At 40.5% G+C, this 18,859-nt stretch overlaps 1 protein-coding gene across 5 annotated transcripts in view; it reads left to right on the plus strand.

Annotated features, from left to right (window-relative positions):
* Positions 1–18,859, plus strand: part of LOC124606861 (basic salivary proline-rich protein 3-like) — a 97,586-nt gene that overhangs the window by 35,330 nt on the left and 43,397 nt on the right. For all 5 annotated transcript variants that reach the window (XM_047138944.1, XM_047138946.1, XM_047138948.1 and 2 more), the window contains exon 4: positions 10,281–10,445. In XM_047138944.1, coding sequence (XP_046994900.1) covers positions 10,281–10,445 — 165 coding nt within the window. The remainder of the gene's footprint in view (positions 1–10,280; positions 10,446–18,859) is intronic.

Here is an 18,859-nt window from a genome sequence, read left to right on the forward strand (position 1 = left end):
AGTTATTTATTACTTTCGATTAACAAAATACACATATTTGAAACGGTAAATTAAAAAAGAATAAAACGTAAAGTAATTTAGAACATAAACCAAATATAAGTACAATAAATAACTAGACTAATAATGAATGTTTAGAAATTTTAATTAGGTACGTTGGAAATACTGTGACAGTACAATGGATACAGATTATTTTCCAAAAATAGTATTTCAGAAACCAGCTTTATTACACATCCATGTATATAACATGAAAGCTTTTTTAATTTCTGTTGTAACAACATTTTTCATTTTTTAAAATTAATTAATGGTGGTGGCGTGATTTGCAAAATTTCAAATTATTACGAAATTCGGTTATACAGTTTTCAAGAACGTTAATTACATATCAACCTTTAAACGAGGAACATTTTTTATAGGTCATCGTTTCGGTGTTATTCCCTCCATACCTAATATGCCAGACTACTTTTAGGGATGTGTTTCACACCTTAAAAGAGCAATTAGCAACAAAAAAAATCAAGAAACACTTTATTTTGTCCCCTTTACACACCCGCCAAGTTTCAAGACCGTTTATTAACACTTGGGAATGGTCCCCTGTTAGTAGATGCAGAATCTTCAGACGAAGGGGAAACATACAAGAATGTGTCGGTGTGATGCCGTCAAAGAGTGCAATATCAGGATGTACAGGGTGTTTCAAAAATGACCGGTATATTTGAAACCGCAATAAAAACTAAACGAGCAGCGATAGAAATACACCGTTTGTTGCAATATGCTTGGGACAACAGTACATTTTCAGGCGGACAAACTTTCGAAATTACAGTAGTTACAATTTTCAACAACAGATGGCGCTGCAAGTGATGTGAAAGATATAGAAGACAACGCAGTCTGTGGGTGCGCCATTCTGTACGTCGTCTTTCTGCTGTAAGCGTGTGCTGTTCACAACGTGCAAGTGTGCTGTAGACAACATGGTTTATTCTTTAGAACAGAGGATTTTTCTGGTGTTGGAATTCCACCTCCTAGAACACAGTGTTGTTGTAACAAGACGAAGTTTTCAACGGAGGTTTAATGTAACCAAAGGACCGAAAAGCGATACAATAAAGGATCTGTTTGAAAAATTTCAACGGACTGGGAACGTGACGGATGAACGTGCTGGAAAGGTAGGGCGACCGCGTATGGCAACCACAGAGGGCAACGCGCAGCTAGTGCAGCAGGTCATCCAACAGCGGCCTCGGGTTTCCGTTCGCCGTGTTGCAGCTGCGGTCCAAATGACGCCAACGTCCACGTATCGTCTCATGCGCCAGAGTTTACACCTCTATCTATACAAAATTCAAACGTGGCAACCCCTCAGCGCCGCTACCATTGCTGCACGAGAGACATTCGCTAACGATATAGTGCACAGGATTGATGACGGCGATATGCATGTGGGCAGCATTTGGTTTACTGACGAAGCTTATTTTTACTTGGACGGCTTCGTCAATAAACAGAATTGGCGCATATGGGGAACCGAAAAGCCCCATGTTGCAGTCCCATCGTCCCTGCATCCTCAAAAAGTACTGGTCTGGGCCGCCATTTCTTCCAAAGGAATCATTGGCCCATTTTTCAGATCCGAAACGATTACTGCATCACGCTATCTGGACATTCTTCGTGAATTTGTGGCGGTACAAACTGCCTTAGACGACACTGCGAACACCTCGTGGTTTATGCAAGATGCTGCCCGGCCACATCGCACGGCCGACGTCTTTAATTTCCTGAATGAATATTTCGATGATCGTGTGATTGCTTTGGGCTATCCGAAACATACAGGAGGCGGCGTGAATTGGCCTCCCTATTCGCCAGACATGAACCCCTGTGGCTTCTTTCTGTGGGGACACTCGAAAGACCAGGTGTACCGCCAGAATCCAGAAACAATTGAACAGCTGAAGCAGTACATCTCATCTGCATGTGAAGCCATTCCGCCAGACACGTTGTCAAAGGTTTCGGGTAATTTCATTCAGAGACTACGCCATATTATTGCTACGCATGGTGGATATGTGGAAAATATCGTACTATAGAGTTTCCCAGACCGCAGCGCCATCTGTTGTTGAAAATTGTAACTACTGTAATTTCGAAAGTTTGTCTGCCTGAAAATGTACTGTTGTCCCAAGCACATTGCAACAAACGGTGTATTTCTATCGCTGCTAGTTTAGTTTTTATTGCCGTTTCAAATATACCGGTCATTTTTGAAACACCCTGTAAGTTCTAACATGAAAGAATGACTGGACTTCGGGAATCGGGTTTGTAGTTCCATGACATTGCTGCTCTTACATGGCACGCTGCTGCGACAGTGCTGTATTTGAGAAACCGGTGGATAGAGCAGGGACCTACACAGCAATGAGCGGGTACTGCAACACACCCTGTGCCCATCACGCAGGATGACCGCCGCCTTGTCCGCATGGCCGCAACCGACAGATCAGCTTCGTTCCAGTGTTTGCTCGACGTTGGAGCACTGCAGTTAGGAAGACTGCTATAGCATACAATCTCGCCTCCTTACTCAGGATAACCTGAACAGCAACCTTTAGGTCAGGGAGATTTTAGAGCCAGAGTCACTAAACCTTCTGCATGCAGCTCCGCAAGCCACAATTCAATAGGACAATACCCGGCCACGAGTTGCAGGGATTGTGCAAGCATTATTTAATAGGTGAAGCACTCTAGAACCTGTGAAACACGAAACCAGACAGTGAAAAGTGTGTGCATGATGCGCGGGGTGTCCTTGTAACAGTAAACTGCTTGACCATAGGCACCGGGACGTCTAAAAACATTGAAAGTTATGCGGCTGTGACACCACACTTCCTAACCAGGTTTCACAGAGTCGTTTTGAAAGATAAAGTTTGATAACAACAATTGCTCTGTGGAATTTAGTAGCTCCTCCTGCAGGAAAACATCGCACGAATAATTAAGTTTCTTTTGTTCATCGTTAACTGTTTCACATAATTACGGACTATATCAACTGCACAATTTTTGATACTTCCTAGTGGTATATCACATTTTCGTAGTACGTGAATACAGGACTGCAGACAAAGAACGTAAAATACACTTGGAATCGTAAACGTCCATCGGTTTTCGCGTTGTGTACGCAGTCGACCGCTCCTGTTGATCGTTACCGAGCGAACGAACACGTTTCAGCCGCCGTTACGGACTAGTAATTCTTGTATTCTCCTCACACAACACCCAGGGATCTCTGCGTGGCAGAAACTTCCAAAATGAAGAGAAGCTGATTTTCAAGGTGGAGCTTTCCCTGAACACCCAAAATGCAGACTTCTACAACCAAGGTGGCCGTCAAGTTAACTGTCGTTGTGAAAAATCTGTAGACTTGTAGAAAAAACATGCAGAGTAGGAATAACACCAACACCAAGTCTCATGGAGACAACTTGATTTTTTTAGAGGTGGCAATTGAAACTTCATTACCACACGTCGTGCTTTCCCATCGATTTCATCATATTCTTTCCTCACTCGCTCGCCATTTCCACATTTACATGACAGCAAGAGCTTATCAGCTTTCTGTCTTCCTCTGTTTTGTTGAGGGAGTCACATGATGTACAGCATCATTTGTCTCTATTGAGCGAAAATGGCGAGCAGGGAATATGTATTGCCGGCTAAACATCAGCGAGCCTGAGCCATGTTAATGAGGACTAAGCGAAGGCAAGTCTGTGGAGCCAGGTCATCATTCACACATTACGCTATGGTGCTCGGTAGTCGTTTATCTCGAAAGGAAGCGTGAGCTGCGAATATACGAAATGAAGAGTGGCCACTGACGTTAGTAGGTTAAATATCCGTGCATGTTTTCTCTTAATGACTCGATTTCATTAAAAGGATATTTTTTTTAAATTTCAGTTGTACAAACCGTTTCGTACCAGATTTATCAGATTTCACGATACTGCAAGTGTTTTACATGAATGTAGACAGAAACTTAGGGTAAATTTTAACTTACATAGTTGATATTTTCAAAACAACCATCTGATTTTGCAAAGTAATATTTTTTACATAAGCGTGCGTACAACCTTAAGGTAGTTAATATAATTCACAAAATGTTCGACGTTCCTCCACGAGATGTGCAATAAACATCCAGACGATAGCAAAACTCGTCTTCTACTTTTTAGAGCACATGTGGCGTTACTGCACTCACTCCTGTTGCTATGAACTTTTCAGAGCTATGCAGTGGTTTACAGAATTCACGAGGGCCATAGTCACGCCGCTTTGTTGAAGTGGACAGGTTTACAGTCGCTGATACAGCATAACATGGACGAAGACGAGGTGCTACCAACAATTGGCTACAGGCGTGATGTGAAAAAACTATACATGCATTGTCAGACTGTTTTAGACAATGTCGGATACTATATTTCTGCTGATTAATTTATCCCATATGTTTATTTGTTGTGTTCATAACCTATCGAAAAAGCACTATTTAGTACGCACTGCACAAATACAAATGTACACTACTGGCTATTAAAATTGCTACACCACGAAGATGACGTGCTACAGACGCAAAATTTAACCGACAGGAAGAAGATGCTGTGATATGCAAATGATTAGCTTTTCAGACCATTCACACAAGGTTGGCGCCGGTGGCGACACCTGCAACGTGCTGACATGAGGAAAGTTTCCAACCGATTTATCATACTCAAACAGCAGTTGACGGGCGTTGCATGGTGAGACGTTGTTGTGATGCCTCGTGTAAGGAGGAGAAATGCGTACCATCACGTTTCCGACTTTGATAAAGGCCGGATTGTAGCCTATCGCGATTGCGGTTTATCGTATCACGACATTGCTGCTCGCGTTGGTCGAGATCCAATGACTGTTTGCAGAAAATGGAATCGGTGGGTTCAGGAGGGTAATACGAAACGCCGTGCTGGATCCCAACGGCCTCGTATCACTAGCAGTCGTGATGACAGGCATCTTATCCGCATGGCTGTAACGGATCGTGCAACCACGTCTCGATCCCTGAGTCAACAGATGGGGACGTTTGCAAGACAACAACCATCTGCACGAACAGTTCGACGACGTTTGCAGCAACATGGATTATCAGCTCGGAGACCGTGGCTGCAGTTACCCTTGACGCTGCATCACAGACAGGAGCGCCTGTGATGGTGTACTCAACGACGAACCTGGGTGCTTGAATGGCAAAACGTCATTTTTTCGAATGAATTCAGGTTCTGTTTACAGCATCATGATGGTCGCATCCGTGTTTGGCGACATCGCGGTGTACGCACGTTGGAAGCGTGTATTCGTCATCGCCATACTGGCGTATCATCCGGCGTGATGGTATGGGGTGCCATTGGTTACACGTCTCGGTCACCTCTTGTTCGCATTGACGCAACTTTGAACAGTGGACGTTACATTTCAGATGTGTTACGACCCGTGGCTCTATCCTTCATTCGATCAGTGCGAAACCCTACATTTCAGGAGGATAATGCACGACCGCATGTTGCAGGTCCTGTACGGGCCTTTCTGGATACAGAAATTGTTCGAATGCTACCTTGGCCAGCACATTCTCCAGATCTCTTACCAATTGAAAACGTCTGGTCAATGGTGGCCGAGCAACTAGTTCGTCACAATACGCCAGTCACTACTCTTGATGAACTGTGGTATCGTGTTGAAGCTGCATGGGCAGCTGTACCTGTACACGCCACCCAAGCACTGCTTGATTCAATGCCCAGGCGTATGAAGGCCGCTATTACGGCCAGAGGTGGTTGTTCTGGGTGCTGATTTCTCAGGATCTATGCACCCAAATTGCGTGAAAATGTAATCACATGTCAGTTCTAGTATAATATATTTGTCGAATGAATACCCGTTTATCATCTGCATTTCTTCTTGGTGTAGCAATTTTAATGGCCAGCAGTGTATTACAGCTTATCATAGAATGTTACAAAAAAGGTATTTTTTTTAACTAAACGCAATATCCCGAACATTCACGAATCAACAGGATAATATAGACTTTTGCCTTCGAAATTGTCTATATCTACTTTCAGTCCGCAGCCATAACGAAGTAGTGTTACAGGGAGGACTACCATAAAAATAAGCAATTGTAGCAGTAGTGTTAGATACATAACGAAATCCACTTAAAGAATCATTCAGTGCGACAACTGAGTCAATGCAGTTGACAGAAGCAGAAAATGCAGGCATTCGGAAATGTACAATTCTGCAAGTTTTTCACCTTTAGGTCTACAGCGCACAGAATCAAGTAGCGACGAAAGCTATAGCGCAAAAGTCGTCTTAAGATATCTTTACTGATTGTCGATCTGTGTGCTAGTGCGTCTTTACATAATAGGTAAAAGTGTTGTCTCCATTGAGATTATAGCTGGAAACTAACACAGGTGAACATTTTACCAATAAGCTAGCATACAACTGTAACAGACATCGCTGCCTTGTTGTCCCAGTCATGGGCAAGAAGGATAATTCAGAACCTATACGGCAAAGTAAGCTACAGTTGCTGAAGGAACAAGGTTCCAGGCGGCAAAAAAGATGAATTTACTTACCTCCGCGTCATCCCTTAAGTGAGAATGATTCACAATATTTAATGCAATCACAAAAAATACATCGAGTGGATTTACCAGGATAATTACGAACCGCCCCAGGAAGCAAATCGACAGCCTCATAGTTGCCAAACGCTTTCTAAAATGTTGCCAACTCTCGATTAGACTAGCCACAGGCAGAATACGTTTGCTTTGCTGATGCGTTTTCTTCGTTGGGGAAGCTTGCGTCGGCTGCCAACGCATTGCCTGAGAGTAGAAATACCTAGTAATAACAATAAGTTTTGTTCGCATTTCTGTAACTACGATTCGTACATCATAAATAAAGAGCAGGGGAAATTATTTCGGCGGTTCTCCTCTAGTTGCTGTCATAGCTATTTTTGTTTTTCTGCCTTAAGCGAACTGCTAACTAACGAAGATACTCATTCACCGGAAGCGAATCTCTTTATTGGCGTCAGAAGTCACTATTAACACTATGAGTAAATTTGTATAATTAATATTATGTACTTGGAAACAGCTTTCCTTGTGAATGCTTGCACTGGCACCATCTTTAATACATAGTAACACAAATTAGAAAGACAACGCAACAGCTATTACAAAGCGCGAACATCCACAAACAAATTTCAATAGCTACGAATAACATACAGTTTCAAATCATAAAACCAGTCTCTGTAAGGAAATTTTTAACAATGACAAAAAAATAGGACCCAACAGCCGCAGAAAGACAGTTAAACTTGTTAATAATTGTAGTGCAAATTCGATTCCAGTTATTGATGGGTAACACTCGTTTCACAACACTTCCCGCATTCGCGACGTCAATTTGACGTTACACGCAATTTTGACGACAGCTCGATCGATTATCGTTTTTGTGACAAGGAAGATTATGAATGATTTTGCTCTTCGTTTCCCTCGTAGCAATTTAAGGTTAGAAATAATTCAAAATCCAAGATCGGTTAAATACTGTTTGCTGGATAACCGGTTTCAACACACTAAAAGTGCCATCATCGTATCTGAATGCAGCTTAGCATTTATAAACCATTTGGATATAACGATACATGAGGCAGACCAACTGATGTAAAATCATTGTCACAGAAATAAAAAATAAAAAACAACTGCTCTCATGATCATTCTGTTCCATCAGATATACAAAACCGAAGTCACAAGATAAAACTATTTGGTACATGACCGCTTGTGACTTCGGTTTTATATATCTGATGGAACAGAATGATCATGAGAGCAGTTGTTTTTTATTTTTTATTTCTGTGACAATGATTTTACATCAGCTGGTCTGCCTCATGTATCGTTATATCCAAATGGTTTATAAATGCTAAGCTGCATTCAGATACGATGATGGCACATTTAGTGTGTTGAAGCCGGTTATCCAGTAAACAGTATTTAAGCGATCTTGGCTTTTGAATTATTTCTACAACAGAGTGATCGCCCCACAACACACTATGTTTTCACCGCAAAATGTAAGCTTAGGTTCATGGCTAACCACTCTCTCAGAAATCATCACAAACTCGGTAATAAACAGCGAAATATTTTCAACAAGGAATAATATGAATGTTACACCTATTCGTTTCACTAGAAGCAGTTTAAGATGTCGTCTTAGGTTCATGCCTAACCACACACTCGAAAGCGCCACATATTCAGAAGTAAAGAGCCAAATACTTGTCGTATGAAGAACATGAATTTTATTGCTGCTCGTTTCCGTCGCAGCCTCCCTGTTTGGTTCTTGATTAACTAAACACTCGGAAACGCTAAATATTTATCTCAACCTACGTTGTCTAATCAGAATAAAATCTAAAGAACATCTAACATCTTGTATTAGTGTCATAAGAAGGTACCATAATGTGTCAGCAACACTGACTTGAACAGAAAACTATTTACGTGCGGCGAGATATAAACCTATATCTTTTAACTACAGAAATAACGACGTTATCCATTACGCTAACACTTACTCGTTTGACTTTTGTTTTTTGATCTGGTTATCACAAAATTTCTTGAATGCTTATGTAATTGATGCATTATTAAATGACATTTAAAGATAAAGGTGACATGTTTGTGAAAAATTTTGATGTTTCGTTACTTTGGAACGACATACTGCAAATTATAATACTATCGTCTTTCATACTTGATTTGTAAATCAATGACGATAGCAGTTCACGTCTGAAGAGCACTCACATATGAACGGACTAACCGTCGATAAATCTTTATGTGAGGTTCAATTATAGCAATAATTATAATAAATCATTCCAAGAATCATGTGTTTCTATAAATCTCTTATACGTGTACATGAAGTCCTGTGAGAGGACTGTATCAAACGATAATGGAAGTCGATAGCAGTTCCTGTGGTCGTCGATATTAAGAGTGACGTCAAACTACTGGTGATGCTCTGTCAATAAAAGGGAAAAGCGCCTGGTGAATGTGATTTTTAGTTTTCACAGTTGGCGCATTTTGATCGTAGTTCTTTCACTATCTTACAGTGTGGCAATAAATGTATAATAAAACACATGTTACATTGAAATACCAGTAAGAGTACGATAAACCTGTTTTGTACCGTAATACCCTACATTAACGCATAAAAATCTATAAGTTCGTTCACTGCAGGAACCAAAAAGACATCATTTTTTAGTTACGAGCACTCTCCTAAAGAGCCATGACTACCATCTGTGCTGTCACGTATAACAGTGTTCACATTTATATGGATCAGCGATATTAATCATGTGTTGCTAGCAAAAAAAGGGAACGATTTTCAACACCGGTTGTATAATAATGCACAAGTTTTCAAATCAATGCTAACGATGTGACTGTAATTATATTGTGCTTTGTATTTATTTTAGGTGTACAAGTTGCGAATATGGAGAGTACGTTTAAGTTTAATAACGGTAAACCCTTATGTAGTATTAAATAAAATTACCGTGTAAATCATTTATTTAAATTATGCATTTACTGAGCTGATGGGGTTCGTAGTCAAAACTTTACTCACATACAACATAAGGCTGTCAAGAACGTTTGTCTGCCATGAACCAACCTTAAATTCAACCCATAGTGTTTTCATATCGCAGACTTTAAAACAAGTTCGCTGGTATACTGTGGATTGCACAAGGTGATAAGAAGGATTCTTGTTTTAAAGGCCAATGTCGTATCGCAGTTTGAAGAGTCTGGGCACATGTTTTCGGACTTTCTGTACACATAATTCTGTTTAAATAGCACCCCCCCCCCCCCCCCACACACACACACACACACAGGCGCGCGCGTGATAGCAGGCAGAGAGAGAGAGAGAGAAAGAGAGAGAGTCGTTGTTTTGGAAGGTTGTGTTCCATTTGTCGCTGTCGTAAGATAAATAACCTATATGGAACTAAATAAACAGTCAATACATAGCCACAAAAGAACTTGAAAGGTGGGTTGGATGCAGCTATTTCGCGACATCTTAACAGAAGTTCAAATGGCTCTGAGCACTAGGGGTCTTAACTTCTAAGGTCATCAGTCCCCTAGAACTTAGAACTACTTAAACCTAACTAACCTAAGGACATCACACACATCCATGCCCGAGGCAGGATTCGAACCAGCGACCGTAGCGGTCACGCGGTTCCAGACTGTAGCGCCTTTAACCGCTTGGCCACACCGGCCGGCGCTTAACAGAAGTAACCAACGTTCATGTGTAGAGTATATCAAAACGACCGTAAATAATAACTTGTTAAGGACATCAGTGAGATAGTCCCTCACTGACTTCCAATTCTACGGAATCTGACACTTACTGTGAATTTTGATGACACATAGGTTCTGCCAGAGAGAAGCGCAGCAGTGGTGGTGACGAGGCCGTGGGGACACCTCACGTCCTGGAGATGACAGGTGGCAGGAACCGCCGTTCCAGCAACCATTCAGCGCCACCAAGAGGCCCGCCCCCCAACCGAGGGCGCAGGGCTACTGGAGACCTTGAGAGTGGTGAGTGCATGCGACTTAATGTTCGGAGGCTGCGGATGTAAAAGCCACAAACCAAGGAAGAAGTACAAAAATTACAACGCAGCTGACAGATTGTAATCAAACTGCATAACGCATTTTTATCTTCTATTTCCAACAGCCCTCTCTCTCATACTTGAATCCGGACGTTTCTCAAAAGCATATATCGTTCTTTGATAAAGCTTTTCTACTGGACGCCATCCCAGCTTATATTATGTTACACTGTTTCATTTCATTATTTACCTGACGTCCGCGGCTCGTGGTCTTGCGGTAGCGTTCTCGCTTCTCGTGCACGGGGTTCCAGGTTCGATTCCCGGCGGGGTCAGGGATTTTCTCTGCCGCAAGATGACAGGGAGTTGTGTGTCTTTCATCATCATTTCATATTCATTCGAAAGTCGCCGTAGTGGCGTTAAAGAAAGACCTCGCGAGGGGTCTCCCGGCCATAATGCCATACGCTCATTACTTAACTGACTGTTTTATCTGTAGTATTCTTCACTATTAACTCTTCTTTCAGTTTGTTAACATCAATGTCCTGTGTGTGTGTTGATGAGCCGTTTCAGAAAGCAGCAAACTATAAATGTGGTGGCTATTTATTCTATCTTATTCAATCTGACTTGGAAATCTACTTCAGGGACGACAAGAATGAATTAAAACTGTTTATTAATAAGAAGACTTTTTCTGATTGGGCAGCAGAGGCACGTGGCCCATTGAATTAAACTCAAGGAAGAATGTACAGTAAAGAGAAACGAACTTCGTTGATAGTTTTATGTTGCTTAGAAATTGCTCGTACTGAAATGGGACGTGCTCGGTGATCATACCAATGTGCGAGTAAACTGTAGGGGAGAAGAATCCAGTTTACGGCGCTTGTGACTCCTTCCTTAAGCGACTATAATCGAATGTCAGGTGGAATTTGCGTTTCTGCCCTAAACTCAACCGGTAGTGAAATTGTGCCCCCTCAAACCCCTCTTGAAGCTGTGGCTGTCAGAATAAGGACGTCGGAGGAAATAATTGTCTGCAATGTATAACTTCCTCCAGATGGTGCAATACCCCCGAAATGCCTTCACAAAAGAGGACGAAGTAAATATTCAGCTGCCAACATGAGTAGCGTAGAAGTAAATATCATCGGAGTAGTGAAGCAACTCAAATCACTTAATAAAAGCAAATCTTCTGGTCCAGACTGTATACCCATTAGGTCCCTTTCAGAGTATGCTGATGCAATAGCTCCGTACTTAACAATCATATACAACCGTTCGCTCGACGAAAGATCCGCACCCAGAGACTGGAAAGTTGTACAGGTCACATCAATATTCAAGAAAGGAAGTAGTAGTAATCCACTAAATTACAGGCCCATATCGTTAACGTCGATAAGCAGCAGGATTTTGGCAAATATATTGTGTTCGAACATTATTACATTGATGAAAACGGTCTATTGACACACAGTCAACGTGGGTTTAGAAAACATCGTTCCTGTGAAACACAACTAGGTCTTTATTCACATGAAGTGTTGAGTGCTATTGACAAGGGATTTCAGATCGATTCCGTATTTCTGGATTTCCGGAAGGCTTTTGACACTGTATCACACAAACGGGTCGTAGTGAAATTGCGAGCTTATGGAATATCGTCTCAGTTATGTGACTGGATTTGTGATTTCCTGTCAGACAGGCCACAGTTCGTAGTAATTGACGGAAAGTCCTGGAGTAAAACAGAAGTGATTTCTGGCGTTCCCCAAGGTAGTGTTATAGGCCCTTTGCTGTTCCTTATCTGTATAAACGATTTGGGAGACAATCTGCAGATGACGCTGTCGTTTATCGACTAATAAAGTCATCAGAAGATCAAAACAAACTGCAAAACGATTTAGAAAAGATATCTGACTGGTGCGAAAAGTGGCAGTTGAGCTTAAACAACGAAAAGTGTGAGGTCATCCACATGAGTGCTAAAAGGAAATCGTTAAAAATCGGTTACACTATAAATCAGTCTAATCTAAAAGCCGTAAATTCAACTAAATACCTAGGTATTCCAATTACGAACAACTTAAATTGGAAGGCACACACAGAAAATGTTGTGCGGAAGGCTAACCAAAGATTGCGTTTTATTGGCAGGACATTTAGAAAATGTAAGCACACTGCCTACACTACGCTTGTACGTCCTCTTTTAGAATACTGCTGCACGCTGTGGGACCCTTACCAGATAGGGCTGCACGTTTTGTAGTATCGCGAAATATGGGAGAGAGTGTCACAGAAATGATACAGCATTTGGGCTGGAAATCATTAAAAGATAGGCGTTTTTCGTTTCGACTGAATCTTCTCACGTAATTCCAATCACTAACTTTCTCCTCCGGATGCGAAAATATTTTGTTGACACCGACCTACATAGAGAGGAACGATCACCAAGATAAACTAACTGAAATGAGAGCTCGTACGGAAAGATATAGGTGTTCATTCTTTCCGCGCGCTATAGGGGATTAGAATAATAGAGAATTGTGAAGGTGGTTCGATGAACACTCTGCCAGACAGATTTGCAAAGTATCCATGAAGATGAAGATGTAAAAAATTTCACAGCACTTGTGAAACACTTCGTAGAAATTTTTGTCTGCGTACAAGATGGTACTTCATGAAATACATTTTTACCTTCTAGAGACGGCCGTAATCGCTATAATTATTAGTATTGTTTTATTTTTAGACATAAAGAAAACATGGTTCTGACTCTGTACAAAAATAAAAATTATTTTGAGGATGGTAGTTTAGCCAGACAATCTCAAACAGAGATGATCAGTCGGGGCTTATGATGGATGATGGGGGTAGGTCTAAGGAGACAACTGTAGCCCTTCTCTTTCAAGGGACGATAAAATCACAAAGAGCTCGATCTGCCCTGTTGTTACATCGCACCTATCTTTTCCAAGGGGCGTACTAGGTGGACATTTTTTTAAATTTTTTGTCAATTCGACCTCCTCCCGCACAAGGACGGAAGTTGGGCTGTCAGCAGTTGCAATTCCCCACTTTTCAGCCAAATAAATGATTTTGATTTTCAGATGCCGCTAAAAATAATGGTAAGTCCCGTTGGGTAAAAAACGAAAAGCTGTTTATTGAATTTGTTTAAGGTATTCACACAGAGGAATGAAGTGATGATTCTACGTAGACTGCGAGGGATACCGGTGGGAGTGTCATAAGATCAGTGGCATGTAGCATGGGTTTTATGTCAGGATGCCTCATTGAGGGACTTGGGAGGGTGACGAGAAAAGACGTTCTCGACCAAGCATTTGAATATGTGTTACCTTTTCCTCACAATCCTTATGTGTGATATAATATAGCAGAAGAATTATCGCATAGTCTTCTTCGAGTACAGGTTCCATAAATTTACGCAACAGTGTTTCGCTACACCTAGGTCGTCTTTATTCCAGAGATAACCCATTTAACTACCCGCGCATTTCTGTTAAAATTCGTTGTGGCCTATACTTACCTATTACGACCCTATGTCTGTTCTGATGTCTACTTGATAAGGATTCCAAAGACTTGAACAGTATACTAGAGCTGGTCGCTTTAGTGTCCTGTATTTAATTTCCTGTACAGAAACGTCTCACTTACCCAGAACCCTCCCAATAAATCTAAATCTTTAGTTCGTCTTCCCTAATACAGATTTTACTTTTTATATCGCATCCTAGAATTACCCCTAACTGCTTACATGACATCACATGTTCAAAATGTTTAGCACTAATCTTGTAATCTGATACTGTCGTGATTTTTTTCTCTTTGTTATAGACATTATCTTACGTTTGTCCACATTTAAGGACAGCTCCGATTCATTACACCAAGTGGGCATGTTGTCCTAGGCTTTCTGTAATTCATTACGATCATCCAGAGACGATGCTTTCCCGAACACAACAGCATCGTCAGGCAAAATTCTTATAGCGCCTCATATCCTCTCTGATAAATCATTTACACATATTGAAAACATTTGAGGTGCTGTTCGACTTCCTTGTGGTCATTCTGTGTCACGACGGCGTGTCCAAAAGCAATGGCTCCCAATATTTTATGTGAAAACTCTTAAAGCTTTTTAAATGAAACAAACGTTATTAACATTCTACATCTTCATTCTTCATTTCAACATAGGCAACCTGGCGACGAACACAGTTCTCCCAAGGAGAGACCAGATTCTTGATAACGTCACTTTGTTGATGGAGCCATAACCACACTTCTGGTTGCACCGCTTCTTCACTACGAAAGTGACGTCCTCGAAGGTGTTATTTAAATTCTTTAAACAGACGAACGTAGGATGGGACAAAGTCTGGACTATATGGAGGACGATCGATGACATTGAAGCCAAGGCGTCGGCTTGTTGCAGACGTATCAGTGCTCGTGTGTGGTCTAGCACTGTCATACTTAAGGGGAAGGTGCTCCATGTGTGGACGAACTCTTAGATTTCGAAACTCGATTACAGCACGCTGTTTCTCACGCCTCGACATAGTAATATGGCACACCGCCATGTTACACAATTCGGAGCCCTCTAGCGTGAGGACTGCAATTATGTAGACGTGAAGAATAAAGACTCAGCGGAGGAGCGCCTCTGAGGATGTCCAGCGCAGTCATGGACGAAACGTGAGGAACAGGGGAGTTTCTTGGACCATGACCTCACATCCCCAAAGTTTTACCAGCAGCTAAAGATGTACAACGTTAATGACGTTTGTTTTCTTTAGAAAGCTTCGAGAGTTTTCACATAAAAAAGTCAGAGGCATTACTTTTCAGCACGCACCCGTACTGTCATTTCTGTAAAACATTCACTGCCCTAATGTAGAATACCCAGACCGTGTGCAGTAACTAAAAAGTGCATCCTAATACGTGTTATTTCTAATTCGACTGCTTCATTAACTTCGATTTGACTTTTCGCCGCTCTCGGGATACTATTCTGAGATAAATTACGATACATTTCAGCAAACTGAAACAGCACAATGGCTACTACAACGTCACTTCACACTGTATTTTTTTCATACGTTAAGATGATAAAACACAGATTTTGCCTGATGAGTGTTAATGATCTGATTGAAACCCGCATGAGAAGGAGTACGTGGATAACAGTTCGGATATTTTTAGCAACCATGGTATGCATTTTCTTGAAGAGTGTCCATTTGAAACTGGTTAGTGCCCCAAGGTGTAAGGTGTGGGATGCGTCACCAATAGCCTCTCCCACACAAATGTCAACCTCTCCGGCACGTGGTATCCCCTGCTACGCTAACGAGGCTCTGGCGACCGAGTTTCTCCCGGGATAAGGAGAACCCTCTACTAAGCCAACGACCTTCTAGAGGGCGGATGAGCTGGTAGAGCAAGGGCACCCTCTTGTCCTTGGAGTGAGAAATCACTCCTAAAGACGGAAGAATCACCAAGGGTGGTCAACGGCATAGGACGCTGAAGGCAACGGGAAACCACAGCATTAAAGATCCAATGGATATCCCCAGGAAAACTCATCATGGCAGGGTTCAATGTCAAATTATCCGGAGTTTCAACTCCCCCACTCGGATCTCCGGGGGGGAGAGCCTTGAACAATGCCACAAGTAAATACAAAAATAATGCAACAATAGCAACTTGGAATGTAAGATCATTATACCAACCAGGCAAAGTAAATAATGTTATACAAGAAATGAAACGCCTAAAAATTAACATTTTGGGTGTAAGTGAAACAAGATGGCCTGACTCAGGAGAAATGACCATTGACAACATGAAAGTATATTACTCGGGAAATTCTGATAGCCAGCAGAGGAATGGGGTAGGAATAATTTTAGATGAGTATGCTAGTAAATCTGTCAAAAGCATTTTACCAATCTCAGATAGAGTAATCAGTCTACATTTACAAACGAAACAAACAAATATTAATTTAATCCAAATCTATGCTCCAACAGCCGACAAAGACCAAGAAGAAATAGGAAAATTTTATGAAGAATTAACACAAGCAATAGGAACCTCAAAAAGCAGAGACATTATTATCATCATGGGAGATTTTAATGCCAAAATAGGTGAAGGAAGTGAAGGTGATCTTATTGGACCTTTTGGTTTAGGAACAAGAAATGAAAGAGGAGATTTGCTGTCACAATTTTGCCAGGAAAACAATCTGTCTATTACAAACACATTTTTTAAACTCCCTAAACGAAGACTTTATACTTGGAAATCACCAAGAGACTGTAATGAAGAAGTTTGCAGAAATCAAATTGATTTCATACTTATAAACAAGAGGTACAAAAATTCTATTCATGATGTGAAAACATATCCAGGAGCTGATATATTTTCTGATCATAACCTTTTAGTAGCAAAGTTCCATGTGAAACTGAAAGCCATACAAAAGAAACAAAAGAAGGACTATATAAATACAACTATTCTAAGAGACCCCTTGACTAAACAAAAGACTTCTGAAGAGATTAATAAGGAATTAGTTAGGATAAAGAATAATCAAACAGAAGACATTGATGGCAAATGGGAACTTATAAAAGACACATTAAATAATGCATGTAAAAACACAATGGCGACCAAACACGACAACATGAAAAAGAAGTGGATGACAGAGAAGATATTACAATTGATGGAACAAAGAAGAATACTTAAAAATAGAGATGAAAGTGAGTATAAAAGATTACATGCAGAAATACGAAAAGAAACACGGCGAGCAAAAGAAGAATGGTACAAGGAACAATGCTCTGAAATTGAGAGTTATGAAACAAGACATGATAGTTTCAACTTACACAAAAAAGTTAAAGATTTAGCTGGACTTAATAAAAAGAAAAGTACAAGTTTATTGTTAGATAAAAATGACAAAATAATTCCTGATGTTAAAGGTAAACTGGACAGGTGGACAGAATATGTCAAAGAACTATTTGAAGATACAAGAAAAGATCAAAAACTTTATGATAACATGATCGGAGAACGAGGACCAAGCATATCGAAAGAAGAAATATTACATGTTATCAACAAATCAAAGACAGGAAAAGCCCCTGGTCCGGATAAGATACCAAATGACATCCTGAAACTCATAGGAATAGACCATATAGATATATTTGTACAATTGTTTAATGATATTTATAATTCGGGAATTATTCCTAGGGATTGGTTGACATCTATCTTTGTTACATTACCCAAAAAGGCTAATGCCAAAACTTGTAATGATCACCGTACAATAAGCTTAATGAGTCACACCTTAAAGATATTTCTAAAAGTTATACACCAACGAATATACAAAAAAGTAGAAGAAGGTATAAGTGAAACACAATTCGGTTTTAGAAGTTCCCTTGGTACAAGAGAAGCATTGTTTGCTTTTAACATATTAGCGCAACGATGTATGGAGGTTAACCAGCCACTATATGTGTGCTTCCTGGATTATAATAAAGCATTTGACAAAGTTCGTCATGATCATCTCATAGAATTGTTAGAAAAGAAAACACTTGATAAGAAAGACATCCGCATTATATATAACCTCTACTACAATCAAACCGCAACCGTGAAGGTAGAAAATGAGTTATCGAATGATATAGAAATAAAGAGGGGTGTGAGACAAGGTTGCGTTCTCTCACCCTTATTGTTTAATATGTATTCAGAAGACATAATCCAGGCAGCTCTATCAGATGAAATAGCTGGCATTAAAGTGAATGGGCTAAACATTAACAATGTTAGGTTTGCTGATGACACTGCACTACTAGCTGGAAACCTCAAAGATCTACAATTACTTCTTGACAAAGTCGCAGAAAAAAGTGAAGAATTTGGCTTGACTCTTAACGTAAGCAAGACTAAGTTCATGGTGATATCTAAAACACACCAACAAGAAAATCTTACAATCAATAGGGAAAGAGTCGATCAAGTACGTAAATTTAAATATCTCGGAACAATTGTAAATGAGGAGATTGAAAGCTCAGAAGAAATTAAATCGAGAATAGGACAGGCCAGAAGTATCTTTAATAAGATGAAAAATGCATTCTGTTCGAGAGACATTTGTTTAAACACAAAAATGAGGTTGCTAAGATGCTATGTATTCTCAAAATTATTATACGGAATGGAAGCGTGGACTTTGAAAAAGAAGGACATGAACAGTTTAGAAGCTTTTGAAATGTGGGCATATAGAAGACTACTTAGAATTAGTTGGGTGTCGAGGATTACTAATCAAGATGTCCTAAGAAGAATGGGAAAGGAAAAAGAATTAATTAAAATTATTAAAGTAAGGAAGCTACAATATTTAGGCCATGTTATTAGGGGAGTAAATTACAAAATATTGCAAATAATACTAGAAGGGAAAATTTGTGGGAAGAGAACGAGGGGTAGAAGACGGACATCCTGGATTGACAATTTAAAAAATTGGTACAACTGTTCAACGTCAGAACTCCTTAGATCAGCCAAATCAAGATCAGAAATTGCCATGATGACAGCCAACCT

The sequence above is a fragment of the Schistocerca americana genome, chromosome 3 (assembly GCF_021461395.2).
Source record: "Schistocerca americana isolate TAMUIC-IGC-003095 chromosome 3, iqSchAmer2.1, whole genome shotgun sequence".
Lineage (NCBI taxonomy): Eukaryota > Metazoa > Arthropoda > Insecta > Orthoptera > Acrididae > Schistocerca > Schistocerca americana.